We start from the raw sequence: 14589 nt of genomic DNA on the forward strand, positions 1-14589 counted from the left end.
CGAGGTTGGAAAAGTAACTAAGCGACAGAACTATATACTCCTTGATACTGGTAAAAACTAAGCAGAAAACGAACCCCGTCCCTAGGACTCTTCTACGCCTGTAATATTCCAATTGGAAGACTCTGTCCCGTCGGAATATCATAGGTGTAGATGAGCGCTGGAGACGAAGTTGCAAAAGAACCTTGTAAGAAATGTGCGTTAAAACCAGAGTAGTTTAAACAGAATGTTCTTTCTTGTTTAAAAAAGCTGATGATATAATTATTTTACACATATGTCAGTCTTTCTACAGACTAAAATCTAGGTCCCAGGCTATCTTTAAAAGCAAGATAGATAAATCACTATAGTTGTGTCTGATAGCAATGTTCAAAGCTGTCTCTCCGTTGTTGTTGGTAACGTCCAATTCTTTTTTTGTTATCCTCATTTTACTGAATAAATCTATTTCATTAAATTGCGCAAGAAGATGGAGAGCGGTATGTCCCTCGTTGTTTCTAACTTCTAAATTTACCCCATCAACCATAACAAGAAGTTCGCTCGCTTTTTTTCGACGTTTTTTTATCGCCAGATGCAGTGGTGTGTTGGCCGTCGTTGTCTTGGATGTTAACGTCAGCGAAATTATGAATCAACATTTCAAGAAAGACGTCATTTTTATCGGCAGTAAAAGTATTCTTAAACGTCATGTGAAGTAAAGTGCCGTCTTGATTGTAGAAGTCGTTGATATAATTTTTGCTTTTACCGAGTACGCATTTAAATATATCAACATTTCTTTTCTTGAATGCAGTATGTATTGGTAATTCATTTTCACAATTTGCTGCATCCAATCTAGCATCGTGTTGAAAAAGGACATTAAGTATTGTGTGTTGCTCGTTGAGAATAGCGGCATGAACTGCTGTGTTACCAGCATAGTTTTTGATATCACTTCTTGCTGCTGAACCCAACAAAAATTCAACTGTTTCAACATGACCTCTTTCAATGGCGCAATGCAAAGCTGTGTTACCCAACCCGTTTGTAACATCGAGCAAACGTTTGTCTCTATTTACAAGCAGTTTCACAGTTTCCACGTTAGGGAGCGTAGCTGCACAATGAAGAGCGGTGTTGCCTTTTTTATTCTTTTGCAACAAATCAATCTGTTCTGATTGAAGAATGCTTTCAATTATTTCACTTGTGCAGTACTTAGCTGCTCTGTGTAGTACAGTGTCTCCACTCGCATTTGTCAGGTTTATCAAATTCAGCTCTTCTTCATTCTTGTTTTTGATTTGTTGTTCTCCACTGTGCTTATGCACTATTTCTTTGTCATCTTCTATTGTCAAAACAGGTCTTTCTATCATGTTAGTGTCTTCTACTTGAAAATTTAAGTTCGCATTCCGACAGCCGTCTGTTTCATCAAAAAAATCAATTTCTTTATTATGCGTACTACTATATTCTTCGTCGTGAGTGCATCCATGTTTTTCCTTTTCTTGTTTCGTAAGTGCGTCCACAAGTGTATTAATAGTTTCCATCAACGCAAAAAAATGTACAGAACTATGAAGCGCTGTGTTACCATGGTGATTTGTTATTGTCATATCTGCGCCATTTTGAAGTAACAGCTTAACGACGTCGTCATTTTTACGGTGGACGGCAATGTGTAATGGTGTTTCTCCGTTCTCATTTTGCAAATTCACGTTGCAACCTCGTTCAAGAAATCTTCTCACAACTTCTGTTAGTTCTTTATCGACGGCGAGGTGAAGCACTGTATCCCCTTCAACATTTTGTAAATTCATCTCTGCTTCACTCTCTAACAACACATCAATAATATCCAAATGTTTATGGAACGTAGCGCAGTGTAAAGCAGTGTTTAGGTAGCCATTTTGTTCATTCAAATATTTGTTTTTCTCGACATAAAACTTCACGATATCTAACTGGCCATTCGTTGAAGCACTGTGAATAATTGTTTCAGTGTATCGACTTTGTATTTGCGCTTCTTTTCCGACAGCATAAATGATATTGTCGGCACTTGTGTGCCCCTTTGGTAGTTCTTCCCAATACAGTGTTGTACTTCTATGAACTTTCTTAGTTCGCGCGCTTTTAGGTTCTTGGAGAGACAAACGTTTTTCCGCACTTGAAATATTATATTCAGGAAAGGCAAGGGGTGGTAATCTTTTACGAATTTTACCATCGCTATTTCTCGGCGTATTTCGTTTCTCGTGTTTCTTTCGTAATTTGACTCGCTCTGTGTGCGGTTCATTATTCGTTTCCTCTGTTTTATTGTCTATGTTTATTTCCTTAATATTGCTTAGACTTGAACTAATAACTTGAACATGAGGTTGACATAGCTCTTCAGGCGCGTGCGATATGTGTTCCCCGCGTGTTTCATCTTGCGACGACGCATGTTGACTCCTGTGTGAATTTACCGTGTGTTGTTCGCGTTTTGGTTGTTTTACAGAGCGGTAAAACGTTTCTTTTTGAACTTTTTTCGCGTGCTTACTCGGCTTTGCTTCTTCGACAGTTGCCTTGATTGGTGGTAGATCAAAAATATCTAATATCTGATATTCTGTGGGAGTGAGAATGTTGTTGTTTTTATTATTATCGTTGTTATTATCGTTGTTGTTATTGTTGTTGTCGTTGTTGTTGTTGTCGTTGTTGTTGTTGTTGTTATTTACATCGTACCGGTGATGATGGTGATGGTGTGCATGATCATGCTGGGTACTTGCTTTTCTGAGATGATGATGATGGTGATGACGGTGACTGCGCGGTTGTTGGGTGGAATAATGCCGCTTTGCATTTATGTTGTCCTTGCTTTCACTTCTGGCGTTCTGGTGGTGGTTGAATGACGGGTTGTGGTAGTGGCTAATCACTCTGTGTTTTGTCATCCCATGGTCAGCGTTATTTTGAGAGTGATTTTCTTCATAATCATCTTCTTTCACATCAATTTGTTTTCTGTATCTTTTACTTCTTTTGCTTTGTTTCATATTTTCTCGAAGTACAACCGAAAACAACTTCCAATTTTACTTAACTTTGGTTCTTCCTCCGGGATACGTCACTAGAATACCAAATTAAAATGATTTTGCGCGCTTTTCCAAATTTCTTTAACAACAACACAGTGTGGACGTTCTCAGTGCTTGTATAACATTTCTCAACAACACATCATGTTCAGTGACTTTTTTATTTTGACATTCTGTTGGATCTGCTTCTTCTTCCACTATATTCTTGTTTGATATCCTTCTTTCAAGTCATTCATCCTTTTTGTTTTGTTTTGTTCCAGTGAATACTTAAAATAATTTTTGCCATGGTGTTCTATATTTAAATCCTTGGTTAATTTTTTATAAAAAATTTTTTCAATTAATTTTCTATAACTTTATAAATTTTAGATTTTACTTCATTCAAGATTCTATATCAGAACAACCGCAAAATTATTACGACTGTAAGATAAAAACACATGTTTCTATATTTTTTTCTTGTGGTATTAAAAAACACTGAGGCTTCTTCGTTCCCAGATTCTTTTGTTTAGTCCACCACAAAGAGAAGTGTCTTGTATACTTCACAAGTTGTAATAATGGTAACCGGAGGAGCGTATCATGTAGAGATGTAAATAACCGATTTAACGCCCTCAGACATTTACTTGAAAAATGTTTTTACCATGGGCGTTTAGTCGGGCAGGAATAATTATTCAAAAGTTTATTTCAAAAGACATCCATCATGGCTTTTTTGATTTGAATGAGATTGAAATGCATTTCATCAAAAAAAATCATGGGTCATTGCTTCAATTCGGAATTTTTTGATAAAATCTCAGATTCGCAATCTTTAATTCCGCGATTTGTACTAGTAATCACATGTTTAGGAGGGGAAAACGGGATAATTTCACTTTGTTCGATTTTTAAAGTTTTAGAAATCTCCTTATTTGAAACGAGGGGGATTTTAAAAATTTCAAAAATCGAACGAGGTAAATTTTTCCCAAAATTTCACGATATAAAAATAAAATGGAACTCATTGCTTCTACGAAGAACACCATTTACAATGCAGTAATCACTGTTGTAGTTGTTTAAAGAAATTCAACTATCCAATGTTTTCAATCTTCTCAATTTCACATTCGAAATATATTCGCTAATTCGGAAATTTTAAAATAACTGCATTGACGACATCAATCATTAGTTTCGGAATTTGCGATTTTTTTCACTATAAGTTCACAATCTTTAATTCTGCAATCTTTACTTGCGCAAACTTTTCTTCCCTTTAAGGTAGCTACGATTCTTAAATACATAGCTATATATGCATTATAATAAAAATTGGTTTTGTTACTTATGTTCGTTTGTTTTGCTGAATAAGACAAAAGTTTCCCGTGAAAAACTCTCTAAATTGTAACATAAAAGCAATTTAACATAGTTCCTTTTAAGCCATCCTAGAATTGTTAATTTTAAAAAGGCTTTTTCACGTCACTTCATCTTTGCTTAAGAAAAATTGAAACCTCATTAATGCAACAACAACTTCGTTCTCCATCTTAACTAAGGCTCACGCTTCAATAACAACAGCTAAAAAATATGGTCTTCTTCCGGAAGTTTACATCAGAAGAGCAGCGCAATAACAGCTTTTTGTTTTCGCGACTAAATAATAGAGATATTTTAACCCAGTGAATAGAGCAATTGCAATTATTCGAATCCAGCGTGTTGAAAATGGCCCCACGACCGCTGCCGCTACGAAAGAGTAAACCAACATGACACTACTTCGTACGCATGGATTTAACGACTACCTCGCGCAGAGCAAATCGATGATTTTTCAAATAAAAACTTAACTACCATGAATTCTAAGCTAACCTAAGTAGTCCTGGGGACGAGGTTGATGCATGCGCAAAAAAATTCAATTCATTCTTCCATCCATTCTTTTTGCGAAGCAATTGAGCTTTGCGAGAAGAGAATTATTGAGATTCTCAAAATTTCGATAAAAAAAAATCATATAAAATTAGTGTAAAGAAATAGGACTGATATTTTTGCACATACAGCTAGATTATTCTTTTTTTCTAATAAAACAAATATGTTTGAACCGAAGGGTTTTGATTTGTTTGTTTTTGTTTTAATTGTTTCCCGTGAGTTTTCGAAATTCGTTCCAGCAGATTCTGTGGCTTCTAGTGCCGGCATTTTTACGTGAAAAAAATACTGTTTTTGTTGTAAGGTCATTTACGATATCGTTAACGTTAGGACCAACTTCTGCGGGTTGTACAACTCGATACTGCTGAAAGTGTAATTTTGTATTGCGCTCTTTACTTTTATCATTCTGTGGGAAAAGGCGGTGCAAAATTTTAACACGCGTTATTCGTTTTTGTTAGTTTCGCGTAATCAAATTTTCTCGCGCATTTTGAAAAGAATATCCCACGCACATCAAATATTCGCGCAGTCTATTCGCAAAAAAAAACTGTTTTTGCGCAACGAATTATGCTGCAGAGGGTTCATTTTCCTACCTCGTCCCAGGGTTCTTCTATATGATATTCAATTTTGATGTATTTCGGAAGATGTTAGCGTCAAAGAAACAAGAAGCGCTAGGGACAAAGTATTGGATAGTTTAATTTTGCTTGCAACTTGCGAAATGCTTCGCAACCTTTTTTTTAATTTCTAGTTAAATAATAAATACATCTTTTTTTTAAATAACAATAAGCGCAGCCCTAATCAGCGGTGATAAGACTTTGGTGCGCTTATAATCGAGTATGATTACCTCATTTTACGGTATACTTGTTACAATTGCGCCTAAAACTATTCTTAGCACATATAATTTTTACAACTTTAGCAAAAAAATATTTGAGAAAGTTTAAAACCAGACAGAGTGAACGCAGTAAAACCACGTGACTTTGACCATGCATCTTTTTGTGAATGAAAATGGAACGGAACACGACACAATCGAACATGACGAAAATAATTAAACAAAAATGGTTTTTCTATATATTAAATTTACAATACTTTTTGATACAAATATTTTCATATATATAAAATTATGTACATTATAAATAAGAAATTATAAATCATATTATAAAAAATATTAAAATGTGATAACGAATTCTTTTCTGGTCTAAAAAGAAAAGATCACATTACTCAAACAAATTCTGAATAAAATTATTTTTGTTTAAGAACACCTACGTCAAAAAAATGCAGAAAAATTCCACTCTCATAAATATGCAAATTACGAAGTACCTTACCTGCGGAGTATATGGATTGTCGTTTTTCCAACCGAAACAAATTCTTTCGTTAGATATTTACTTCTTTCTAGCCTAAAAAAATAAATATTTTATTAGTCGCAAGATCGGAAAATTTACGCTCAAAATGTTTTTTAATTCCCATCATGAACTCAAAATTTTCAATCAATAATTTTTATCGAATTTATCTTATCTTTACAATTAACAGCATGAGTTCCAACAATCTAAATTTTGCTAGATTTTACAAAAGTATAAAACCCTCTATCCTTGATGATCTCGTAGCAGAGCATGCCCCACTTGTTCACCTCAGCGGAAACAATATGCAGACCCCGGTCTTCCAGACCCCGAGCCCCTCATCTTCCTCCTCACATGAAATTGTTGCCCACGGCTTTTCACCCGAATTATACTCTGTCTAGAAGTTAGTCATCGTCTGGATATACAAACCCCTCGTAGTATGGCCCATTTCTAAATCTAAAATTTTCCAAACACTGTGAACAATAACCGGTAGTAGACCTTGCCTTTATGCAGGCGGGCACTCGAATATCGTAAAGGTTTTTAAATTGTTGGCTCTGTACATAGGCTTCCATCTTTTTCTTTGACATTTGACTTCTTTTAACATACAACTGAAGTGGTCAAGCAGCATCATCAGGCGTGTTTTTGTTGCTCAAGAAAAGCAACAAAAACATGTGACTTAGTCATATAACGCTGGAACAGCCGGGTATTAATATCGCATCATATAGTGGATCATACCAATAGCCAGCGATGAGACGCAGACGATTAGAGCGATCTGGTCGTTGTCTTTATCACTCTGCCACATCTTATACAGCGACCGATTGATTTCCTCATGTCTCGCTTCCAAGTTTTCGATTTTTTCCTCCAATTTCCGGATCTCTCCCTCAAACTCCTCTCGTGATTTTTCGATACAAGTCATATTTATTAAAGTCAAGGCAAAAATGCTCCAATTTCAGTTGTACCCGCCGAGTACAACTGATGTCCGCGTCACTTCAAAATTTTCCAGATCCGAGGGTATTCCAATCTCACATACAAGCACGCATGTTTCGACTTCCTGAGCTGAGTCTTGATGCTCTCCCAATCCAAGATCATGTTGGTTTCCTCATCCACCAGCTTTATATCTGACCTCTCGTGGGGATACCACGTAAACAACTGCTTCTTTTGACTTTCATCGCTTATCAAGTCATCAATGATGAAGAGCGTCTCTTCTCCCGCTAGGAGCTTTGATAGTTGCTCGATCCAGTAAAAGATTTGATCACCCGGCTCTATAAGGAACACGTAGTCATCTTACCACAGACTTGGTCTATCGAGATAGGTCTTATTCCACCGAATAGTGGGGCAGAGTATAACTATATTGTTGAAATGGTACCTGTATTCATTATCAAGGAGATTCAGGAACCTCTGCGTTTTCCCGCAGCTTGTAGGTCCTGTGAAGATTGCGGTATGCGGGTCTTTTACAATATCTAGAGTCATTTATTTGTGTTTGCCAGAGTGGCAAACACAAACCTTGTAGGTACTTACTTAGGTTTTGGCACGATGGAGGCAGGAATCCACCCTTTGCTTACAGCCATCTCACGACTTCCCGCCCGGTCGTGAAGTAGGCCACCATCTTCATAACGTCGCTGGTATCTAGCCTGGTACTGGGGCTTGTTATCCCGAGGAATCTCTTGCCAACCATGGCATATGCAAAGGTAAAGCCCAGGTCGACGACAGTTTCATAAAGCATGTCGATGATTTCTTTCTCTTTGGGGATCACATTAGAACTCATGTTTATATTATAGATTATTGCATGTGAAAAAAGTCGGTATCGGGCTGGGCTGTGGGTTTTTGCTGAGGCGCACGTTCCCCTCCGGATTCGCCAGGCGATGGCTCCGGTGTTTCGGCGGGCTGCGGAGACGCTGCGGACTTTTTACGGAAAATATAATATGCCCCTCCTACACAGGCGAGTATAGCAACAAGGCCTCCACTAATGTATACACTGCCTCACTGTACAGAACTCACCCCAGAAGAGGTTTTGACCGTAGATTTTACTGTACACTCTTGTTGCTTCGGATCTTCCTTCCTCTTCTTCATCAGTGCCGCCAACTTGTGACCCTGTGCGACTCTCCCGGGGTGCTTTACTGGTACTGTATCTACTCTCTTTTCTTTTTGAATAACGCTCATTTATTGTAACTCGAGAGAGTTACAAAAATCACTTCACTCTAGCTAGCCTTCAAACCTTCCCTGCCGGCGTATTTTATCCTATTCATATGTGGAGCCCTCATTAAACTACATGCTTGTGGTGGAAATCGATCAGCCGCTGGTGTCAAAATCACTAGACCGCGTGCGTAACAGTCTCCGTAAACAGCGCACCTGTCCGCATACCGTGCTCGTACTCTACTTTTGCACAGGACCTCATTGTTTCATCTATCAACTATTTCACGATTGTCCATGTGTATCTTCGATAGACTGTTGCCCATTGTTTTGTTGCTCTTTATCATTTCGTTCTTCATCTACCTTGGACATGGAGAGTTGGCAGTGGTGTACAGTATGCGCAGCAATAAGCAGAGGTGCTAGGAGCTTTCCAAAAGCTGAATACACAAGGATCCCCAAGTCAGCCATACTGTCCCTGATGATAAGGTCCTCTTCCAGATCTTGGCGTAAAGCTCGGGACTGTCGAGAGGTACTACGTTACTTATAGCCTTGGTGTACATGCTTATCGCGTGGGTTGACAGTGCCTTCGCTGTTTTGAGCCTTTTTCCTGGATTTCACGCTGGATGTAGTCAGTGTGTATTTTGTCGATCACCTCAGGTGATGCTTTGTCAACAAAACCTTCTGTGCATTTCTTGGGTAGAAGGTGCTGTTTACCTTGACGTATTGCATCTTTCAAAGCCTGGCGCTTGTCTATAGGTTTTTCACGTTGCTCAAGGGCTTCTGCGGGAGTATCAACAACATCAAAAATTACAGCTAATGCACTCATTCTTTTTATTACATCTTTGCATCAATAGAAACAAGCAAGTAACAAGATGTATGGGAGGAGTATAGCGATCAGCAACAATACGTCCAGCATTTATTGAGACCCTCTGGTAAAGGTGGTGCATCACAACACCTTTGAAATCATATGGTAAAGTGCGCTAAGTATTTGGTGATGAATCGGTTGCCCTTGGACTGATTATCCCTAATCCACATCGGTGGAGTGTTGGTGTAGTGCAACCTCGCAAGTTGTACCTCCTTGCTGGGAGTAACACCATCTTCTCGATATTTAAGTGGCACCTTATGATCGAAATTCCACCCCAATTCATACCTTCCGTGAACTGAGTCTGGATGTGCCCTATAAATGTAACAGTATTACAACCGAGATACTCCGTGGAGGCTATCTCGGTATCACGGGTTAGAGCACGGTGAATCCTGTTTAAAATTAGATGATACTTACACCTGGCTAAATCGCATATGCGGCAATATCGTTTTTGATGATGGCATTTGTTTCGTTCCTTTGACGCTTTATCACTATCAATGCATCTTATGCATCTTTTTGTTCGTTGTCCGTTACATTTGTCGATCTTGAAGTTGTTTATTGTAAAAGAGCGATTACAGTGTGAACAGCGCTTTACATCCAATTTTTACGTTGTTTTGTACAGTAGCACTATAAAAAAAAACTAGCGACTAAGGAGAGCTTGTAGCATACAAGCTCTCCTTAGTCGCTAAGCGATAATGGCGAGCGTTGATATCTGGCCTGGTTGTACTATCCGTTTGTCATACACCCTTTTGAGCTCCAGCTTGTTCACTTCCTACGTGTACATTTGATGCCCCCTTGTTTTGGATAAAGACCCAGGTTTTGTATATGTCAATACCATCCTTCAGACAGCGCCGATAGTCCTCAAAGCTGATGGATTTCTTCGTGACGCACTTCTTCACACCTTTCGCTTTGCGATCGTCACCCTCTATCGTGAGAATCTTGTATGCATACAGCTTAGCTCTCAGAGTGATGAATTCTGTCATGATTTTACCGTTAGCTCGTTTTTCATTAGACCCACGACCTTCTTGTTTTTGCGGATGGGGAGAAGTCTGTTGTCATCTTTGCTGTAGGCACTCGTGTCAAAACATGTCTACATCATGTGAGAGACAAAGGAATTGATATCCGCAACTTGTTACCGTATTTGGGCTGCATATATTCATAGTGGAAGTTGTACATCACGATTTTCGAGTTGTCCAAGATGACTTGACCAATATACACCGGTTTGTTCATCTTTACCTCTGTTTTACACATTTCCACACCCATGAGGTGGCTGCTGAAGTAGTTACCATCTTTGAAATTAGACTTCATGACGAGCTTTGTGTACTTCTTTTCGTTTGTAACCAACTGGATGTTGTGATGGTTCCTCAAGTTCTCCTTATAGAAGTCCTTCTCGAACTCGTTTTGGCGGCCGTTCTAAGTCCCGTGTTGTGGTCGATATAACCCCTCAGCCATGGTTTCTGGTTAAACTGGATGACTCTATACACCATCTTAAGCTCGAGCCCATGCTTTAAAGCTTGATGAAGGGCTCTGATATGTACCACGTACTTCCGATTGTGTTCGAGATTTGGTATTAGTTTCTCGACCCTGTGAACCACCTTGCGGTCCGGTAGGAAAGGTAGCTCATTGTGCTTTTCATGTAGGCTCTTTAGATAATCGATATCAACTTCCAAGATGTATCCATGCTTGTTGTCAGCGACGAGCTTCTCGATCCTCTTCTCTGTAAATGTCTCAACATTCGACAGCCATTTGAATCTATGCGTGGGTAGATTTTAACGCATGGCCCAGCCATATAAATTGTTGGCATCGGTGTACTGCAAGTATGACGACTCAACCTCTGGATCGTATTGATCCCCCATGTACCTGTTGTTGGCTTTGGCATACCTGTGCACGGCTTGAGTTATACCACCTCGAATACCTTTTTCAAACATCAGAAGCATATCGGGATCCGTAGGGAGCTCCAGCTTGATTTCTGTGTACTTGAGTGCTGCTTTCCATGCTAAGCCGGGTGTGCTGTAGAAATGGGCAGGATCGAGCTTGTGGTTCTCCTGGCATACACTTCGAAAGCTCTGGAAGATGTCAGTCAATAGCAGGACGTCTGCGACGATATAAATATCATGGTAGTCACCCATGTTGACCTCAGCACCCTTTGGATTGATGACATTCCAGACTTTTTGAGCGTGTTCGTAGTCTTCGTCGCTGACCCCCTTCATGTTCAACTAGAAGGCCTCCTTGGGAGGTAGCTCAGTCTCTTTGAATCGTCGCCAGCCATCCATGTACTCATACATGGATGGCTCATACATCATACATGGGTATACACCTCTTCTGCGCATGAGTTTAAAGATGTCATCCTTGACGAAATACCAACGGAGAATTTTGCACTGTTCATCATCGAGGTTTCTTGCCAATTTCTCCAAGCTTGATGCCATGAATCCACAGCTGTCTATGAACCTGATCTCGATCTTCTTGTGCGTTTCGCCATCACCGTACCCCATGCCTGCAATGGGTACGGTGATTTTTACGTTGAAGGAGATACATTTTTCGGTGTATTCAGCGATGAAACTAATGTCCTGGGTATCATACTTCTCCCCAGTTCTCGAATGAACAAGTGGGCGTCGTACCCTCAAAGATTGTGGAAGATCACGGGTACGTGGCCGGGTATCTTGCACTTGAGATTGCAGGTGTTGTGCGCGGCACCTCTGTATAGACCTGTGTAGTGACAGTGGTCTCGAACTTTGCGGTTCTTTGAATCATCGTTAAATGATTTCATCCAGATGTGACATGTCTTTGCCGCTTCGTGCTCTCTTTGTAACACCTCCGTTAGGGGCAGCATGTCATGCTGTGGGAAGGTAGCGTAGAGCCGCTTTACCTCATCCTCCAAGTGTTGAACGAACATCTTCACACAGTCCTTACCACGGTATCTCTGCAAGGGATATGATATATCACCATAGGCGAAGGTACTATATGTACACCAACCACATGGTACGTGCTTGTTCAGCTTTTTCGTCTTGGTCTCCCTCTTATCTTCCGTCATTGGAACGAGCAGGGATTCGAAATCCGCATAGATGGCGAAGGGTACTGTTGCTGACCATCCTTGTAGTAGAACCACTTTTCGCTTGTCGCTTGTCATCGTGATCTTGACCGCTTCGTTATCCCTGCAGTAGGTATAGTGCTTGTCTCTCGATTCGATTGTTGGAAAGGATTGCAAGCAGTTCATACAGAAGTGCATCTTTGCATAATTCTTTGATGTCTCGCTACCCAGGAGCCGTGAGAGATTTTTGATGGTTATATAATGACTCTTTTTATCGTCCGTGAGGAGTAGCAGATTAAGCTGTTTCTCGCGTCCGTTGTGTGTAGATCGACGCAGGATATTAAAAGTCTTCCCCGTCACGTACAAGACGTTCACCGCGATGTCTGTGTTGTTCTTCTCGAATTTGGTGATATCCTTGATGCTTGTGGGAAACTCGATGCCCTGCCAGTTATAGCGCTCCGCATATGGTCTCAGCTTGCTGATTTTCTGTGGATCGCTAGTTATATCCTCATGATGCAGAGCAGCTATCATGCTCGACTTGAAACACTCCTGGTCCTTGTTCGCGGGGTTAGTGATGGCCTTTTTGGGTGGCTATCCACTTGGGTGCTTTGATATATGAGGAACCCCTTGTTAGTCGTAGCTTATGGAAGTCCACGTCGAGATGCATGATTCGACCGATCGTGAAGCCACTTTTCGGCAGCGCTGGGTTCTCCACATGCGTTTTGACTTGGGCAAACATCGTATCTAGCACCTCGTCTACGACGGTACCTTGAAAGACCGGTGTCATGTTGCTATGGAAGACCTTATCAACTTCGATAAACTCGTTAGTACCCTCCACTAGCTTTTTCCATAAAATCCAGAGGAAGCACTGCACCTTAGCAGACCCCATGTCTTTAACCTGCTTCTCAACCAGGGTTTTTACGTGTGATCGCACCATTCCCAAGTACCCATCGACATCCGTACCGTCTATGCCAGGGATGCGGAAACTTCGGAAGGTTCTATGGTGAGCATGCTTATGTTCCTGAGGAGTGAAGTCTTGGTTCGGCTGCTGCTCGTCTTCAGCATGATCCTCCCTTGCCTCTTCTTCGACTTCACCCATCAGAGTATTTCTTGCCCTATCATAAAGAGCAAGGATGCGATTTTTTACTGATGCATATATACCTTGCACCGACTTTCTAATACCCTCTGGTAAATAGTTCACAAGCCAGTCAGACCACTCTCGCAGCTTACTCTTGACTACTGGACGTGTCCTTGTCATCTCCTGGCGTTCAAAGACATTGATCACTTCAGGTATGGGGAGTCGAGGTTCAATCTTGCTCTTAATAGGACGGGTTTTTATCATTTCTTGACGTTCGAATATATCCAGGACCTCTGGTGTAAATGCCAAACTCGTCCCCAGCGCATTTTGTCTCTTTTTTTTACTGAACATCTCGCCGTTCAGTAAAAAAAAAAGAAACAAAAGGCGCTGGGGACGAGTTTGGTGTAAATGCTTGTGACCTTGATTCTGGAGCAGGAACAGGTCTTGGGTGTGCCTGTAATAAAGCAACAAGGTCGGCTTTGCGTAGCTTGGAATAGCCCGTAAGCCCACAGGTTTTTGCGATAGCGTGTAACTGTTTCACAGTATGTGTATTTATCTTTATTGTATAGATTTTTGATGTCAATCAATAAAATTTCTAGCGCGGTCGTATTTTGAGTAAGGAACTCTCCCCTACTCGCTTGCGCAATCTCTATTTTTATTGATGTCAGCATTATTCCCGTTAGTCGCTATTGCGCATGCGTGGGATTTTATCGGAATCGGATTTGGTTTCGCATTTGTCGGAATTGGGATTTCGGATTTCGGGATTTCGAGGATTTCCCTTGTCGTCGTCGTCGACTGCGCTAGAACGAACATTTTCCTATCTCTAAAACAATGGCTAAAATGACCGCTGACGTCACGTACCAGCGCCAAAAAACCATTGCCGGGCCGCCAAAACTTCCCCCGAAACGACTGCCGAACCCTGATAAAACGCACGCCGACAAAATGATTGCCAGAATGTGGCGCCGACCCCCTCCCCCCACCCCTTCTGAGGATACATAGCACCGCCGAAAAACGACCCCTGGATTCATTTACAGCATTTTTCGGATTGGCGGATTACCACTGGGATAACATGAATATCAAGCTCGACCCCAGCACCTTTTACCGTGGCGTCGAAAAGGCGCTGGCACAGGCTTGTCACGTGGGCATCAAATGAACCAGATTCTGGTTCATTTTTAATTTATGCAAATTCTGGATATTTACGATTTTGGCGATGGGCTGGGAAGATGTGGTACGCGTTTTCAAGCGGCTGAATAATGTTTTCAAAAGTATGAAAAGTTGCCCTCGTTTATTTTAAAACCAAAACAAGTTCAATGTTTCGAGTATTT

At 40.6% G+C, this 14589-nt stretch overlaps 2 protein-coding genes across 2 annotated transcripts in view; both read right to left on the bottom strand.

Moving 5' to 3' along the window:
- Nucleotides 1-155: 155 nt before the first annotated feature.
- LOC130629491 (putative ankyrin repeat protein RF_0381) lies at nt 156-4759 on the bottom strand. The gene has a single exon (XM_057442714.1). The coding sequence runs from the start codon at nt 2943-2945 to the stop codon at nt 510-512; it is 2436 nt and encodes an 811-aa protein (XP_057298697.1). The 5' UTR covers nt 2946-4759; the 3' UTR covers nt 156-509.
- Nucleotides 4760-6165: 1406 nt separating this feature from the next.
- Nucleotides 6166-14589, bottom strand: part of LOC130629493 (uncharacterized) — a 73618-nt gene continuing 65194 nt past the window's right edge. The window contains exon 7 of the mRNA XM_057442717.1: nt 6166-6226. Within this exon, the coding sequence (XP_057298700.1) occupies nt 6212-6226 (15 nt within the window). The 3' untranslated portion in view covers nt 6166-6211. The remainder of the gene's footprint in view (nt 6227-14589) is intronic.

Source organism: Hydractinia symbiolongicarpus, chromosome 2, assembly GCF_029227915.1.
Source record: "Hydractinia symbiolongicarpus strain clone_291-10 chromosome 2, HSymV2.1, whole genome shotgun sequence".
NCBI classification, from domain to species: Eukaryota; Metazoa; Cnidaria; class Hydrozoa; order Anthoathecata; family Hydractiniidae; genus Hydractinia; species Hydractinia symbiolongicarpus.